The 17,357-nt window shown below is 36.5% G+C and overlaps 1 protein-coding gene across 1 annotated transcript in view; it reads left to right on the forward strand.

Moving 5' to 3' along the window:
- Positions 1 to 17,357, forward strand: part of LOC144956426 (G-protein coupled receptor GRL101-like) — a 74,443-nt gene that overhangs the window by 52,015 nt on the left and 5,071 nt on the right. Inside the window, exon 6 of the mRNA XM_078886927.1 lies at positions 14,477 to 14,606. Coding sequence (XP_078743053.1) covers positions 14,477 to 14,606 — 130 coding nt within the window. The remainder of the gene's footprint in view (positions 1 to 14,476; positions 14,607 to 17,357) is intronic.

Below are 17,357 nucleotides of genomic sequence, written 5' to 3' on the forward strand. Positions count from 1 at the left end.
GTGACACACTATGCTACAATATTGATAAGAGGGAAGAATTTGGAGGTTATTCCTTCATAAGTTTTTGTGGAGATTGTTATTTTTTATGCCAGACCCCCAAATTAGGTCGCAAAACGGATATCAACACAGAAAATTTATATTTTTCACTAACATTGTTTTTAACATATTATAACGATGACACAGAATGATTAAAACCGCCCAATAAAGGTCATCTTTTTTTAAGAAATAAAAGACCCAAGCCGCCCCTTAAGAAGTAGAAACGGCCATGTTGTCTTGTGGTATTACACTTCCCTTTGGATCGGAAGGTCCTGGGTTCCAGTCCCGCTCCAAGCGTCGCATAGTTGATTCCTCGGTGAAGGCTCTTTACTCACATTCTCACGCCGTACTCGGGTGTAAATTGGGTACCTGTAACATTGCCTAACACGGCGTCATGTCCCGTCCTACATATTAACAAGTGTTGCTGTTGGCAAAGTACCCCTTGTAAAGCGCTTTGGGAACGTTTGAATGTTCTATTCTGATTATTTAATTTTAACATTTTTTCAATAGTAAAGCCCTTTGAAAATGCTATTTATCCACATTCTCTCACAGTACTCAGGTGTAAAATGAGTACCTGACAGTCAACAGCGTTGCGTCTGTCTGAAAAATTGTAATATCGCCTAACAGGCGTCATGTCTCGTTCTACATGTTATGTTTTGTTGTTGGTCAGGGACCCTTTGTAAAGCGCTCTGGGCACATTTAGTGGATTTTGCGCTTTATAAAATTTCTTTAGTTTTTTATGAAGACAATCTGTAGAAAAGTGGTTTTGAGAAAATGCCTGCAAACCTTACAAAACAAAATGACACTGGGCAGCTAGAATCTGTGGACTGTAAAAAAAAGTAATAAACAAAAATTAGTAATTCAATTTTTTTCGTCATTTTCCTGAGATTTCCATTACAACAATGAGTCCACAATGAATTGGGTTATCAGACCTGCAAATAAGTGCACGTTGATTTCCCCCCCCCCCCCCATTAAGATCGATGCAATTTTAGGACAACTCGGGTGTTGAAGCTTTTGGGTAAAACTGGAAAAAGTGCAGATATGATCTCAAAAAAAACAAAAAAACTTGACAAGCACTGACTGCTCTGAAGAAATGGTCCACCTGTCGCATTTAATTTGATGGTGCGGCTATGTAGTCTTGTGGTATGACACTCGCTTTCGGATCGGAAGGTCCTGGGTTCGAGCCTCGCTCGGCGCATAGTTGAGTCCTTGGAAATACACTCTTTACTCACATTCTCTCACCGTACTCAGGTGTAAAATGAGTAACTGGCCGTTAAACAGCGTTGTCTTTGTCTGAAAAAAATTGTAATATCGCCTAACAGGCGTCATGTCTCGTTCTACATGTCACGTTTTGATGTTGGTCAGGGACCCTTTGTAAAGCGCTCTGAGCACATTTAGTGGATTTTGCGCTTTATAAAATTTCTTTAGTTTTTTATGAAGACAATTTGTAGAAAAGTGGTTTTGAGAAAATGCCTGCAAACCTTACAAAACAAAATGACACTGGGCAGCTAGAATCTGTGGACTGTAAAAAAAAAGTAATAAACAAAAATTAGTAATTCAATTTTTTTCGTCATTTTCCTGAGATTTCCATTACAACAACGAGTCCACAATGAATTGCGTTATCAGACCTGCAAATAAGTGCACGTTAATATTTTTCCCCCCCATTAAGATCGATGCAATTTTATGACAACTCGGGTGTTGAAGCTTTTGGGTAAAACTGGAAAAAGTGCAGATATGATCTCAAAAAACAAAAAAAAACAAACAAACTTGACCAGCACTGACTGCTCTGAAGAAATGGTCCACCTGTCGCATTTAATTTGATGGTAATAGGGATGTGCGGCTATGTAGTCTTGTGGTATGACACTCGCTTTCGGATCGGAAGGTCCTGGGTTCGAGCCTCGCTCGGCGCATAGTTGAGTACTTGGAAAAGACTCTTTACTCACATTCTCTCACCGTACACTGGTGTAAAATGAGTACCTGGCCGTTAAACAGCGTTGTCTTTGTCCGAAAAAAATTGTAATATCGCCTAACAGGCGCCATGTCTCGTCCTACATGTTAAATGTTGCTGTTGACCAGGGACCCCTTGTAAAGCGCTTTGAGCAGATTTAGTGGATATTGCTCTATATAAGAGCTCAATTTATTTTATTTTTATTTATGAAAAATTGTGACGTCACACCTTCTACTTTCAGGTTCCAAATCATTGGAGGTATACATGTAACTAATCCTTTGGAGAAACGAATAAAAAATTAATTGGTTGCATATCGTATGAAAAGGGGGCTTTGCTATTTTAGTAGCAGGCAGGATGTATAAGCGGATTCTAAGGATTTCGGGGCGTTTAAAAAAATCGAAGATAGATGATCTTTATTTTGCGACCAGCATAAAATTTATTTTTTTAAAATTGAGCTTAAATAGCGCAATATCCACTAAAATATGCTCAAAGCGCTTTACAAGGGGTCCCGGCCAACAACAACATTTAACATGTAGTACGGGACATGACGCCTGTTAGGCGATGTTACAATTTTTCGGACAAAGACAACGCTGTTAACGGCCAGGTACTCCTTTTACACCTGAGTACGGTGAGAGAATGTGAGTAAAGAGCCTTTTTCAAGATCTCAACTATGCGACGAGCGCTAGGCTCGAACTCAGGACCTTCCGATCCGAAAGCGAGTGTCGTACTACTAGACCACATAGCGCATAGAAAAGTGGTGTTGAGAAAATGACTGCATATCGTATGATAAGGGGGCTTTGCTATTTTAGTAGCAGGATGTAGTAGCAGATTCTAAAGGATTACGGGGTGTTTAAAAAAAATCGAAGATGGGTGATCTTTATTTTGCGACCAGCATAAATTTAGACTAAAAAATAAGATACCATCACTCTGGAACGAGAAGATAATTTACAGAAGGTTTGTATTCACATCTCCAGAAGAGTATTTTTACACTTCCAATACGATTGGGACCAGTTTCTTTTTTTTTTTTTACATCGCACTTTTGTTTCTTTTGAGTTTTGGTGAGGCTCTAAATAATAGAAAATTCTCTATATTTGCCGTTAGTTTAATGAAGAAATGTTGAAAATTGGCTGAATTGTGACCCTTTGTGCGGCTATGTGATTTTGTGGTATAACACTCGCTTTCGGATCAGAAGGTCCTGGTTCGAGCCTCGTTCGGCGCATAGTTGAGTCCTTGGAAAAGGCTCTTTACTCACATTCTCTCACCGTACACTGGTGTAAAATGAGTACCTGGCCGTTAAACAGCGTTGTCTTTGTCCAAAAAATTGTAATATCGCCTAACAGGCGTCATGTCTCGTCCTACATGTTAAATGTTGCTGTTGACCAGGGACCCCTTGTAAAGCGCTTTGAGCACATTTAGTGGATATTGCGCTATATAAGAGCTCAATTTATTTTATTTTTATTTATGAAAAATTGTGACGTCACACCTTCTACTTTCAGGTTCCAAATCATTGGAGGTATACATGTAACTAATCCTTTGGAGAAACGAATAAAAAATTAATTGGTTGCATATCGTATGAAAAGGGGGCTTTGCTATTTTAGTAGCAGGCAGGATGTATAAGCGGATTCTAAGGATTACGGGGCGGTTAAAAAAATCGAAGATAGATGATCTTTATTTTGCGACCAGCATAAATTTTTTTTTTTTTTATTGAGCTTAAATAGCGCAATATCCACTAAAATATGCTCAAAGCGCTTTACAAGGGGCCCGTGGCCAACAGCAACATTTAACATGTAGGACGGGACATGACGCCTGTTAGGCGATGTTACAATTTTTCGGACAAAGACAACGCGGTTAACGGCCAGGTATTCATTTTACACCTGAGTACGGTGAGAGAATGTGAGATCTCAACTATGCGACGAGCGCTAGGCTCGAACTCAGGACCTTCCGATCCGAAAGCGAGTGTCATACCACTAGACCACATAGCCGCACAAAAAATAAATAAATTTAGATACCATCACTCTGGAACGAGAAGATCATTTACAGAAGGTTTGTATTCACATCTCCGGAAGAGTATTTTTACACTTCCAATGCGATTGGGACCAGTTTCTTTTTTTTTTTATATCGCACTTTTGTTTCCTTTTGAGTTATTGGTGAGGCTCTAAATAATAGAAAATTCTCTCTATTTTTTTTTGCCGTTTGTTTAATGAAGAAATGTTGAAAATTGGCTGAATTGTGACCCTTTGTGCGGCTATGTGATTTTGTAGTATAACACTCGCTTTCGGATCAGAAGGTCCTGGGTTCGAGCCTTGCTCGCTCGGCGCATAGTTGAGTCCTTGGAAAAGACGCTTTACTCACATTCTCTCACCGTACTCAGTTGTAAAATGAGTACCTGGCCGTCAACAGTGTTGTCTCTGTCTGAAAAAATTGTAATATCGCCTAACAGGCGTCATGTCTCGTTCTACATGTCACGTTTTGATGTTGGTCAGGGACCCTTTGTACAGCGCTCTGAGCACATTTAGTGGATTTTGCGCGATATAAAATCTCTATAGTTTTTTTATGAAGACAATCTGTAGAAAAGTGTTTTTGAGAAAATGCCTGCAAACCGTACAAAACAAAATGACACTAGGCTGCTAGCATCTGTGGACTGTAAAAAAAGTAATAAACAAAAACTAGCATAACAGTTTCAAATTTAAAAAAACAACAAAAAAACAACAACAAAAAACCCCCCAACAAAACAGAAGACCAAACGCGGAACATTTCGGGCTTAAACCCCTTCGTCGGCTAATGACTAAAAAAGAATGAAAACAAATACATTAGTTAAAAACCCAAGTGGTTGGGTAGTAGCTTGGGATGGGGTTGAGTGGGGGTGGGGAGGGGGCGGGGCGGGGCGGGGCGGGGAGGGAGGAGTTCAAAAAAAAAAAAAAAAAAGAAATCTCTACTGCACCAGGAATGGTAACTCTACTGTAATTACATATGCACGGTCTTTCAAAATGATTCCAGTTTTTTCTTTATATAACAGTTTAAATTTCCCCCCCCCCCCCATCCCTCTCTCTCCCCCTCTTCTTCTTTTGATTTCATTCCTACAGATTCTAGAAAACTTATAGAACCACGACGTTTGTTTTTGTTGTTGTTGTTGTTTTGTTTTTCCGTCTCGTCCAGTCAATGTAAACAGAAAACAAAACCTACCTGATTAGTCACGATTTGTCGGGACTCGTTGCTGTTTTGTTTTTGTTGTTTTGGGTTTTTTTCTGAATTGCATCTCTATTAGCTCCACGTAACGTCAATGTGACATTGGTCATTGGTCATTGGTCATTGGTCACTCCACGGTGATCTGTCACGTCCATTTTAGCCCTCTAGATTATCGCCCCTGGGTCCTCGAATCATTTTCTATGAGAGTCCCCCCCCCCCCCCAACCACCTCAACTACTTCCCTTCCCCAGGCGTGTGGGTTGATGGGTCAGCCAATCAAATCACTTGTAACAAGTGAGCCCCTCCCCTCCTCCCCCCCCCCCTCCCCCCTTCAAAATATCATTTCCGCCTTGCATTAACAAAAGACATTTCTTTCACTTTGGCCGACTAAAAGGAGTGAAAAAAAGTTTGTTTCCAATTTAATCAAGCACAAAAAGAAAGAAAGAAAGAAAAAAAGAAAGAAAGAAAGGGATTAAGAAGAACAAAACAAACAAAAAACAAAGAGAGAGAGAGAGAGAGAGAGAGAGAGAGAGAGAGAGAGAGAGAGAGAGAGAGAGAGAGAGAGGGGAATGTACAATTTTCTTTAATAATATCTGGATAATAATAGGGTTCAACAGTTGTGACGTCATCATCATCATCATCATCAATCGTGGCTTGTGCTCTTGAGCATGTTGCCGGTCGGCTGTCTCTACGAATCACGATCCTCTACGGTGCGCATGAAATCTGTGTTGCTTTTAAAATCACATGTGGCCATTCTTAGGTTGTTTAAATAAGCCATTCTTTGTCTTCCTCTAGCTCTCTTTCCTTCGATCATCCCATATGTTACCAAATTTTCTATTCCGTCTCTTCTCCACACATGTCCCAGAAACTGTAACTGCCTCTTTCTGATGGTATCGATCAATATTATTCCTTTTCTCACCTTCTCCAACACTTACTCGTTCGTATACCTGTCTGTCCATGATAGCCTCAACATTCTTCTATACACCCACATCTCAAATGCCTCTAACCTCCTCGTACATTCTTTGTCAAGCGTCCACGTTTCACAACCGTATAAAAGGGTACTTATCACACATGTTTCTACTACTTTCATTCTGGTCTTCAACTTCAGGTTGTTGTTTGACACATCTGGTCGCATTTTATGGAACACGTTTTTTGCTATTTTATATCCTCTATGTCACGTGCGTCATGGGTGATGATAGCGCCCAACTATTTAAATTTCTGTACTTGTTTGATGGTCTCTCCTTTGCTTGACAAGTGGAAGATCGTGTTGTTGTCATTCTTTGAGACCACCATGCATTCGGTTTTCTTAACATTTAGTTTCAGGCCCATCTCTTCACTTTTGCACACAATTTTCTGCACGTTTTCTGGACAGTATGCCATCATAGTACCATCGTCTGCGTATCTTATGCTATTCATATTCTGCCCTCCAACGACGACGCCTTTCATATCTTCAATTTCTATGAATATTATTTCACTATGTTAAAAAGGTCCGGTGATAGGACGCAACCTTGTCTTACTCCCTTCTCGATGTTAAAGAACTCCGATGTTTCATTATCAGTTTTGACACACGCTGTTTGATTCCAGTATAAGTTTTTCACAAGTCGACGGTCTTTACTGTCTACACCGATCTTTTCTTAGATTTTGCAGAGCGTAGATAAAGTGAGTTTTGTTTTTCGATTGACCGTTACATTATTGTTTTCAATGTAAAGATTGCATTTACTGTACCCTTTTCTTTAACAAAACCAAACAGATCGTCAAATATCTCTGGAGAGATCTTGCTCCTCATTCTTTTCATAAGTATTCTTAATATAATTTTTGTGGCCTGGCTCATTATACTGATTGTTCTGTGTTGGTCACAGTCAATCAGTCCTTGTTTTTTGGGTATCGTAATGAATACCGATATTCTCAAAACATTAGACAATTCACCCTTTTCGTATATGACATTAAAGGCTTTTGTCAGAATGTCTATGTCGTGACGTCACTTCCGTCGTAATGACGCATAGTAACTTAGTAACTGGTTCTAAACTATCGGAACAATGTACTCTTATGTTCTATCTCCTTTGATCAAGATCACACAGTCCTACTCTGAAAAAAAGAACACGCATTAAAAAAAATTGGCGATATAACGTACCATTGAATTGTCTAGCCACAAGAAATACATAAGGTGTTTTGTCGTGTAAAACAGAAAATGAATCGCATAATGTCACCAGTAATAATTCTCAACCACTATGGCCGGCTGACGATAATATATTATTTTGCTAATATTGATGTCATTTGTTTGTTTGTTTATTTGTTTGTCGCATCCAAATAAATAGAGTTGTCGCCTCTCTATTTGGCGCTGGTCAAGTCTGGATGACCACTCGACTGACCAGTCTGTCTGAAGAGGCCCAGACTGAGTGCTACGTGCCCTACACTAATTTACTGTCAAAAGACTTTTCTTTTCATTTTGGTCACTCAATTTCCGATACGATAAAGAAAACTAGAGCTTTTATATAGCGCAATATCCAATAAACGTGCTCAGAGCGCTTTACAAGGCCTTCCTAGTCGACAGCAAATCATAACATGTAGGACAAGACATGATGTCTGTTAGACGATATTACATTTGTTTCCGGACAGAGAAAACACTGTTAACGACCAGGCACTCATTTTTTTCACATGAGTACGGTAAGATAATGAGAGTAAAAAGCCTTTTCCAAGGACTCGACTATGCGCCGCTCAGAGCGGGACTCGAAACCAGGACTTTCCAATTCGAAGGCGATTGTCATACCACTAGACCACATAATCGCAAGATAAGATTACCACCAACTTGTCAAAATTTATCATTCTCAAGACCGAGGCTTCAAATTAAAAATGTCCCAAATTTTTTTACACCTGATTACGGTGAGAGAATTTGAATAAAGAGCCTTTTCCAGGGACTCAACTATGTTCCGAGCGAGCAAGGCTCGAACCCAGGACCTTCCGATCTGAAAGCGAATGTCATACCACAAGACTACATAGCCGCAAACAACCACTTATTTCCAGTTTGTTTGTTTTTCTAAAATACACACAAAATATCTAAAAACTTCCCCTGATAGGGAAATTTGGCACCAAGGTATAATATTATGTAACTGAGTATTTATAATATGTGACCCTCCGTCTCAAAACGGTATTATGTCGGGATCCACTCGGTTAGGGAAATTGAATTCATTTACACAAATATCAAACTTGGGTTTAATTTCTGTACGTTATGGTGGAGTATAAATACTATTTCTTGCTTTACAAAAACTTCTAAGGTCCAATTTCTCATCATTCTATCTCTAAATTCACTTTCTGGGGTCTGAATCATCCCGACATAATACCGTTTTGAGACGGAGGGTCACATATGGCAATAATATGATTATTTTGTTTTCTTTTTCTTTTCTTTTGTTTTTGTTTGTTTTGTCTTTTTGTTGTTTTTTTTTTTTCCTTGTTTGTTTGTTGTTTTTTTTTTCTATTTTTTTCTATGCTTCAATCTGTTTCTCTCCCTTTTTTATATATTTAATCTCAAAGAATATGCAATATTAAATGTCCAATATAGATAGTTCGAAGATGACGTCACTCAGGTCTTTGTAATTGTTTTTTTTTTGCCATCTGCGTTTATGAGTAATGCTCACTGAACTGTATTAACCTGACTATAAACGTTCATGGATACACACAGTTTTGTGTGTTGGTCCGTTATACTTCCGGATGGCAATGTTGTGAGCTTCTTAGCCAAGCGCATACTATCTATATTGGTACTTATGTTTAAGGGCGTTTAAGGAAACATTTAACGATTTTAAATCCCTATTACTGATGTAATATAACATAATATGCTTTGATATAACATAAGAATAATATAACATAATATGCTTTGATATAACATAATAATATCATATTATATATCTCTATCATTAACCCTCTCCTTACCAACTATAGGAAAGTCGTCTCATTTGTTACGATGCAACCAACCTTTTTCTCATTTAGATTTATTTTGTATATCACGAAGATTGAAGAATATGTTTGTTCTAGTTATATAAGAACTGTACACAATTATCTACATCGCGTTCTCATTCCCTTTGAGTTGGGAGTTTTAAAATTATATTGCATGTTGTGCGGCTATGTGGTCTTGTGCTATGACACTCGCTTTCGGATCGGAAGGTCCTGGGTTCGAGCCTCGCTCGCTCGGCGCATAGTTGAGTCCTTGGAAAAGACTCTTTTCTCACATTCTCTCACCGTACTCAGGTGCAAAACGAGTACCTGGCCGTTAACAGGGTTGTCTCTGTCTGAAAAAAAAATTTGTAATATCGCCTAACAAACGTCATGTCACGTCCTACATGTCAAGTGTTGCTGTTGCCAGGGACCCATTGTAAAGCGCGTTGAGCACGTTTAGTGAATATTATTGCGCAATATAAAAAGTTCCATTTTGAAAAGCTCAATAAAGATGTTTTGAGGAACATCCGGAAAATGGTGGGTAAGGAAGGAGTTAAAATGACCGAATGTCGCTTACGACAGTATGAGAAATCAATTTTTTTTTATTGAGCTTTATATAGCGCAATATCCACTAAATGTGCTCACAGCGCTTTACAAGGGGTCCCTGGTCAACAGCAACATTCAACATGGAGGACGAGTCATAACGCCTGTTAGGCGATATTACAATTTTTCGGACAAAGACAACGCTGTTAACAGCCAGGTACTCATTTTACAACTGAGTACGGTGAGAGAATGTGAGTAAAGAGCGTTTTACAATGACTCAAGGCGAGGCTCGAACCCTGGACCTTCCGAGCCGAAAGTGAGTGTCATACCACTAGACCACATAGCCGCACAATCAATCTCGGTATTGTGTTCATTGCATGACACGGATCAATACCGTATTTCTAAGCTTGACCAAATGTAATTTGCTGTAATGAAGAAATAATAATAATGATAATAAATATAATAATATAATAATAATAATAATATAATAATAATAATAATAATAATAATAATATAATAATAATAATAAAATAATAATAATAATAATAATAATAATTAATAATAATAATATAATAATAATAATAATAATAATAATAATAATAATAATAATAAAAATAATAATAATATAATAAATAATAATAAATAATAATAATAATAATAATAATAATAATAATAATAATAATAATAATAATAATAATAATAATAATAATAATAATAATAAAAATAATGATAATGCACCTTTATATTGCGCAACATATCCCCCTAGCTGGAGGCTCTGGGCGCATGATATACGAAAACAGATAAGAAGACGTTTAGGGTTTCCCCTTTATCAACAAAACAGGATGAATGAAACACTACAGACGAACGAGATCATGTTTATATCATCTTAACAATGGCACTACCACATTATCTCATTCGTCTGTTGTGTTTCATTCATTCTGTTTTGTTGATAAAGGGGAAACCCGAAACGTCCTTTTATCTGTTTTTGTATATATTAAATTGAGCTTACATTCATTTTTACACCGTCAATTATTACACATAATGTGCGGCTATGTGGTCAAGTGGTATGACACTCGCTTTCGGATCGGAAGGTCCTGAGTTCGAGCCTCGCTCGGCGCATAGTTGAGTCCTTGGAAAAGGCTCTTTATTCACATTCTCTCATCGTACTCAAGTGTAAAATGAGTACATGGCCGTTAACAGCGTTGTTTCTGTCCGGAAAAAATTGTAATATCGCCTTACAGGCGTCATGTCTCTTTCTACATGTTAAATGTTGCTGTTGGTCAGGGACCCCTTGTAAAGCGCTTTGAGCACATTTAGTGGATATTGAGCTATATAAAAGCTCAATTTTTGTATTTAAAATTTATTTGTTTTATAATGTGGGATAACCAGGGAAAACTGGGTTTAGGGGAATAAAATGGGAGACCGATTTAACAAAGAAATGTTAATGGGTTTGGTGTGTAAATAAACCGATCTTTTCGAATCCGGTTAACCGACATAAATTTTGAATGAGTGAAAATATTGTCTGAAATGACATAAAACTGGTTCATGGTTATTTTTGTTATTTTTATTTGTTTGTTGTTTGTTTTTTGTTTTTTCCAAATATTTTTGAGAATAGGTTGGTATAGTTTTTATCAAGATATCTCGTACATCATCACCAATATTTTGAAGACATAACAGCTTTGCTGGATCTATATTAATTTTGAATAAATATAAACAGGCAAAGCAATAATGCAGGACTTTTTGAAGACGCAAACAATATTTGTAAGTACTTATAGATAGTTCGAAGATGACGTCACTCAGGCCTTTGTTATTGTTTTTGCCATCCGCGTTTATGAGTTGTTCTCACTAAACTGTATAAACCAGACTCTAAAAGTTCATGGTTACACAGAGTTTGTGTGTTGGTCGGTTATACTTCCGGATGGCAATGTTGTGAACTCCTTGGCCAAGCGCATTCTATCTATTAAAACTGCTTTTCCTTGATCATGATACGTCCTCAGTTTGATGAAAGACGTACTACTGGGTGACAGCAAACAAAAATAATAATTAAACAAATACACTGGGGGGGGGGTGGAGGAGGCGAGGAATGGGAGCGATCTATATTCATGTTTTCGTCCAACCAGGTCAACAATCACATGATTTGTTGCTGTCCAACGATTGGATATTTCTTAACAAGTGTAAACACGCTGCTTTGTTTACAAATGTTATAAACACACCCATGTGTCAAGCTGAATCAAGTGACCAATCGTGATGTTAGATATTTAAAAAGCTGTGAACACTTTTCACTAAGTGGGTCACTTTGAGTACATTTTGCAATGTGCCCAATGACCCCGAGCACATGAATAGTTAATATAGATCTTGCCCATTAAATGAGATAAGCTTGACGAATAGTTTCTCTCCACATCTCTCCGACGCATGTTGTTGGTATTCTTTTGATGAGATGCCGAGCTTTCATACCAGGCAGAGTTGTCGTACCAGTAAGGTCGCGGGTTCGAGCCCCCATCGCCGCCGCGAAGTTGTTTTTCTCTGTTGTCTTCTGGCACTTTCCTACTGACTTCAATTCTTGTTATTATCATACTATGCCAGTGCATTCTTTTCTTTGCTTGAAAAGTGTCTTCAAAACAATCAACATGAAAATGGTATGTGATTTAGCTCATTTAGAATGCAGTTATCATAGATTCTCTCCCTTAGTTGAAAACAACACAGAGAATACTTTTAAGAGGACAGAACACATATTATAGATAGTATGCGCTTGGCAAAGAAGCTCACAACAATGCCATCCGGAGGTATAAAGGACCAACAAACAAAACTATGTGTAACCTTAAACGTTTATAGTCTGGTTAATGCAATTTAGTAAGAATTACTCATAAACGCGGATGGCAAAAAAACAAAAAAACAAAAAAAAACAAAAAAAAACAAACAATAACAAAGACCTGAGTGATGTCAACTTCATTCTATCTATGAACATTTTTTCAGGGCTCGATGATTTCTACGAGTGAACAAAACTCACAAAATCACACACAAATCATTTAAAAAACAAGCCTTAACACCGAGATAATAACACCAGTCCCGTGGAGAGAGGACATTGTAATTTGTCTTTGTCCACAAACTAAGGGACTGAATTTGATAGATAATGCATTCACTCAATATCAGACATTTGTTGGGAAATACGTAGACGGGTGATACACAATTTTGTCAATGATATGACGGCCAATTTCCAAAATGGTGGTAATTTTGGAAAGTGACAGCCGAGCTCGATGGTCGACAGCTCTGTATCTAAATTATGTGCTTGCATTGAATTAGTCTAGCCATTTAGTATATCATATTATAATTATTAGTGATATTAGCTATAAATTTAATACTATACATCTATATTATAGTATTTTATGCATGCGTTTATATATTTTACTAAATTATATACATATATATACTTATATAACGGCGTTGTCTCTGTCCGATAAATTGTAATGCAATAGTACTCGAGCTTCGTCCAATGTAAGTATTACTGTTGGTCATAGACATATTGTAAACTTTGAATATTTATGATATTAGTATAATATTCAAATGACTATCATCCTTATTATTTTTATTTGATAGTTTATGATAATACTATAACTTATATAATACTATAAACTATGATACAAGTTTGTGTTGGCTAAGATGGCATATAATATTTAGAGCCATACTGTATAGTATATATTTATATATATTTATATATAACTATTTATTTAAAGAGAAAAATGCTCAATTCGTGGAAATATCGGGAGCTAGGCTGACGCCTTATTTTGTAATGTCTAAAAAATGACTGTTTATTGACGGTGTGTGCTTAGCTTAAGTAAAATACTTTCAAGTTCTGAGTAGGGAGAGCAGAAGTAGAAATGATCATAAATTAGGTTATGGTCACCGTGGCCCAACATTGTTTACGACTGGAGATCCCGACATTTGGGATGAAAGGAAAAGAAACACTAATTTCAATTTTGTTTGTTTGTTTTGTTGGGGTTTTTTTTTTGGGTTCTTTATTTTTCTTACTTTTGTTTGTTTGTTTGTTTGTTTTTGTTTTTGTTTTTCTTCGGAGGGGGGGGTGGGGGGGGGAGGGACAGTTGTTGCTATGCAAAACATTGTATGCATTCTTCATCATTGCGAATAGAGATTGACCCCGGATTTCAGCCCTCTAGTTCATCACGGCATAATGCCGATGTAAAACAGTGAAATACATATCGTGCGGCTATGTGGTCTTGTGGTATGACACTCGCTTTCTGCTCGGAAGGTACTGGGTTCGAGCCTCGGTCGGCGCATAGTCCTTGGCTCTTTAATCATATTCTTTCACCGTACTCAAGTGTAAAATGAATACCTGGCCATTAACAGCGTTGTCTCTGTCCGAAAAATTGCAATATCGCATAACAGACCTCATGTCTCGTCCGACATGTTAAGTATTACCAAAGAGCGTGTAGAACGATTGTTATGTTACCAAGTGCTCTCACTTCCCGCTTTTGGTGAAGCCACGCATCTTCCGTCTTCTACTCGTATTTTCTTCATTGTATCAGTAAGCCTAGCGCGCATGATACACGCGGAGCACACCCACCTCGCTGTCTCGCCTGGCACGCGACAATAGCATTGCGGTTAAGAGAAGTGAGAGCTCTTGGTAACTACATTACCCTACACACTCTTTGGTATTACTGTTGGCCAAGGACCATTTGTAAAGCGCTTTGAGCATGTTTAGTGGATATTAGGCTATATAAAAGCTCAACATTTTTTTATTTTTACATATTAGGTATGGGGCTTTTTTTTCATCTAATTCTCACTCCCTATATCTTGTCGGCCATGCTTGTTGTTGATCCAGATGCCCACTTCCGGTGTCCCACGGGTTTCTACGTTGCCCAATCGAGTGTCTGTGATGGATGGGACGATTGCTTGATCACTAAGCTGGATGAAGCCAACTGTAAGTACCTGCTATCTGTTTTTATCTGGCTGTGCGTTTGTTTGTTTGTTTGTTTGTTTGCTTGTTTGTTTGAGCGATAGTCCATTGGTGTGAAATAGATAAATAAATGGATAAATTATCAACATTAATAATGGGCATGATCTATAGATAGAATGCGCTTGGCCAAGGAGTCCACAACATTGCCACCCGGAAGTATAACGGACCAACACACAAATTCTGTGTAACCATGACTTTTTAGTCTGGTTATATAGTTTAGTGAGAACAACTCACAACGCGGATGGCAAAAACAATACAAGGCTGAGTAGTCATCTGCATACTATCTATAGATAGTTCAAAGATGACGTCACACAGGTCTTTTATTTGTTTTTGCCATCCGCGTTTATGAGTAATGCTCACTGAACTGTATTAACCTGACTATAAACGTTTATGGATACACACTGTTTTGTGTGTTGGTCCGTTATACTTCCGGGTGGCAATGTTGTGAGCTTCTTAGCCAAGCGCATACTATCTATATTACATTTCCATGTGCTCGAGTCATTGTCACATTGGAATATGTGCTCAACGTGACCACATAGTGAAAAGTGCTCACAGATTTTAATATCAACTCAAGATTTGTCATTCTGTTCAGTTGACAAATGTGTATGTTTATAACTTTTGTAAACAAAGCAGCGTGTTTACATTGTTAAGAAAATCATGTGATTGATGACCTGGTTGGACGAAAACACGAATATAGATCGCTCCCATTAGCATTTCCACGGGTAAACAAATCATTCTAAATGCGATTCACAATGACTCGTTTATTTCCTCAGCAGATCATATAGATAGTTCGAAGATGACGTAACTCAGGCCTTTGTTATTGTTTTTTGCCATCCGCGTTTATGAGTAATGCTCACTGAACTGTATTAACCCGACTATAAACGTTCATGGATACACACAGGTTTGTGAGTTGGTCCGTTATACTTCCGGATGGCAATGTTATGAGCTTCTTACCTTAAGAAACATATTTCCATTTCATACAGTTGCAGTCGCCTGTTAGGAGTCAGTCCTATTTCTGCTAAAACTCTAACAATACTCGTTACTACCTATAGACAGGAAGGTACTCATTTGCTTCTGAGTATTATGTGTAAAGAGCTTTAGACAAGAACACGATTTTGGTACACGAAATTTTCGACTAATACTCTCACCCATGAAGCCAATGGCCACGCTTATCATTGCTTGACTTAGAAAACGGTTAAAAATCATGATTAACATCTACCTTCTTACAAAAATTACAAACAAACCACCTTATAGAATTTAAAAGAAACACAATATTTTGTCTAAATATTATAAACACGATGAAAGACTATTCGGACTTATAGATAGTATGAGTTTGGCTAATATACTCACAACATTGCCATCCGGAAGTATGACGGACCAACACACAATGCTATGTGTAACCTTAAACGTTTATAGTCTGGTTAACATAGTTTACTGAGAATTACTAATAAACGCGGATGGCAAAATAAACAAACCAATAACAAAGGCCTGAGTGACGTCAATGTCATTCTATTTATATTGAAGTAGAGATAACAATATTCCAGCAAACAAGCCGCGAAAGCAGACTTTACACAATCAGGTCAAAACAAATATCAAGGAAGACCAACAACAAACACTCACCCAATGATAAATAGAGACTTAAAACTCCTCCGGAACCATCAATAATTCCGATCAATTCAATGGAATTCACAGGTTTATTTTAGGCAATTGCCAATGTGAACCTTGTATTTACATAGAATTTCAAATCAATACAGGAAGAAAGAAACCACCAAAATAATCAAATACATAATTACATAGATAGATAAATATAAATATAATCAATAAAAAGACAGAATAATAACATATAAGAATATATATATATATATATATATATATATATATATATATATATATATATATATAATATAATTTTAATATTTACCACAATGTTGGAGTCAGTTGGTTATTTAAAATAATAATTCGCTCCATTGCTACATGTCGAGCACTATTAGTACCAAATTTGTATCCAACACGATTCAATATATATAAAATATATATTGTCACTCACATTATATGGCCGAGACGTTCGTTTCTGTGGGTTTATTCCACGTCCTCAATCGGCGTAATGTCCTGAAGAAAAAATGTGTATTCCATACGAGGTGCTTGTCCTTGCTTCCGTTGTTTAGTGGTGATTAGTGTTGATGTGTAGTGACATTGTTGTGGTGTGCTCTCATTTCTTATATTATGAGTGTGTGTGTTATATATATATATATATATATATATATATATATATATATATATATATATATATATATATTAATCCATGTTCCAACAAAAACATGTGTACAAGTAAGTCAACGGTCATTGAAAAATATGTCATCGAACATAGACAATGACTGAAAAAAATTTTAAAATAAAATAATAATAATAATAATAATAATAATAATAATAATAATAAATAATAATAATAATAATTAATAATAATAATAATAATAATAATAATAATAATAATAATAATAATAAATAATAATAATAATAATAATAATATAATAAAAATAATAATAATAATATAAAACTAATAATAATAATAATAATAATAAAACATAATAATAATAATAAATAAAATAATAATAATAATAATAATATAATAATATAATAATAAATAATAATAATAATAATAATAATAATAATATAATAATAATAATATAATAATAATAATAATAATAATAATAAATGATAATGATAATAATAATAATATAATAATAAT

This window comes from Berghia stephanieae, chromosome 11 (genome assembly GCF_034508935.2).
Source record: "Berghia stephanieae isolate SIO BIC M18660-M18661 chromosome 11, UCSD_Bste_1.3, whole genome shotgun sequence".
Classification (NCBI taxonomy): Eukaryota; Metazoa; Mollusca; class Gastropoda; order Nudibranchia; family Aeolidiidae; genus Berghia; species Berghia stephanieae.